Source organism: Quercus lobata, chromosome 2 (genome assembly GCF_001633185.2).
Source record: "Quercus lobata isolate SW786 chromosome 2, ValleyOak3.0 Primary Assembly, whole genome shotgun sequence".
Classification (NCBI taxonomy): Eukaryota; Viridiplantae; Streptophyta; class Magnoliopsida; order Fagales; family Fagaceae; genus Quercus; species Quercus lobata.
In genome coordinates, this window is record NC_044905.1 from 9,765 (window position 1) to 10,418 (window position 654).

Below are 654 nucleotides of genomic sequence, written 5' to 3' on the forward strand. Positions count from 1 at the left end.
CATTCATTTTATTTGATTCTATGGCTGAAAAATTACTCCATATATCAGCAAAAGAACTTATAAATAAATGTTCACAGGTGAGAATTTGAAATTCACAAATAGTACTTAATATATTCTTTAGTATAATTGATCTTACAATTTATGTCCTACTATTTCTACAAGGTACCTGAAGAGTTTGACATGCCTATGCAAATAGCAAACCTTATTGGGAAAACATTTGTCTTCCAATTGGAACTCAATGATTATAACCTCAAACAAGGATGGGAGATCTACACAGTAAAGAAAGTTTTTGATCCTGTTATGCAGATTGACAATTCAGTTAAACTTGATCAAATAACTGATGTGAGTACTTTTATATTAAATTTAAATAAAAAAAATTAGATATTTTTAATGTTACTTATTCATATCGGAATAAAATTTACACCATATTCTTTTAACAGTATTATATGAGCGATGCTACAAATGATTCTGACAACAACTTACCAAGTGAAAAAGATGCTAATCCTACAAATGATGCAAGTCATGTACAGCTCACACCTATTGCAGATCGACAAAAGAGGAAAAGGAAACAAAAACTCCTTTAATATGTTGAAACTTATGTTACAAATTATTTCAACTTTTCTTACAATAATGCAATCACCATTAGGAAGGTGT

General features: G+C 28.9%; 1 protein-coding gene across 1 annotated transcript; it reads left to right on the forward strand.

Annotated features, from left to right (window-relative positions):
- LOC115975700 lies at positions 1 to 654 on the forward strand. The gene is made up of 3 exons (XM_031096596.1): positions 1 to 77; positions 163 to 342; positions 441 to 654. Exons 1-3 carry the CDS (start codon positions 21 to 23, stop codon positions 582 to 584), a joined length of 381 nt encoding a protein of 126 aa, XP_030952456.1. The 5' UTR covers positions 1 to 20; the 3' UTR covers positions 585 to 654.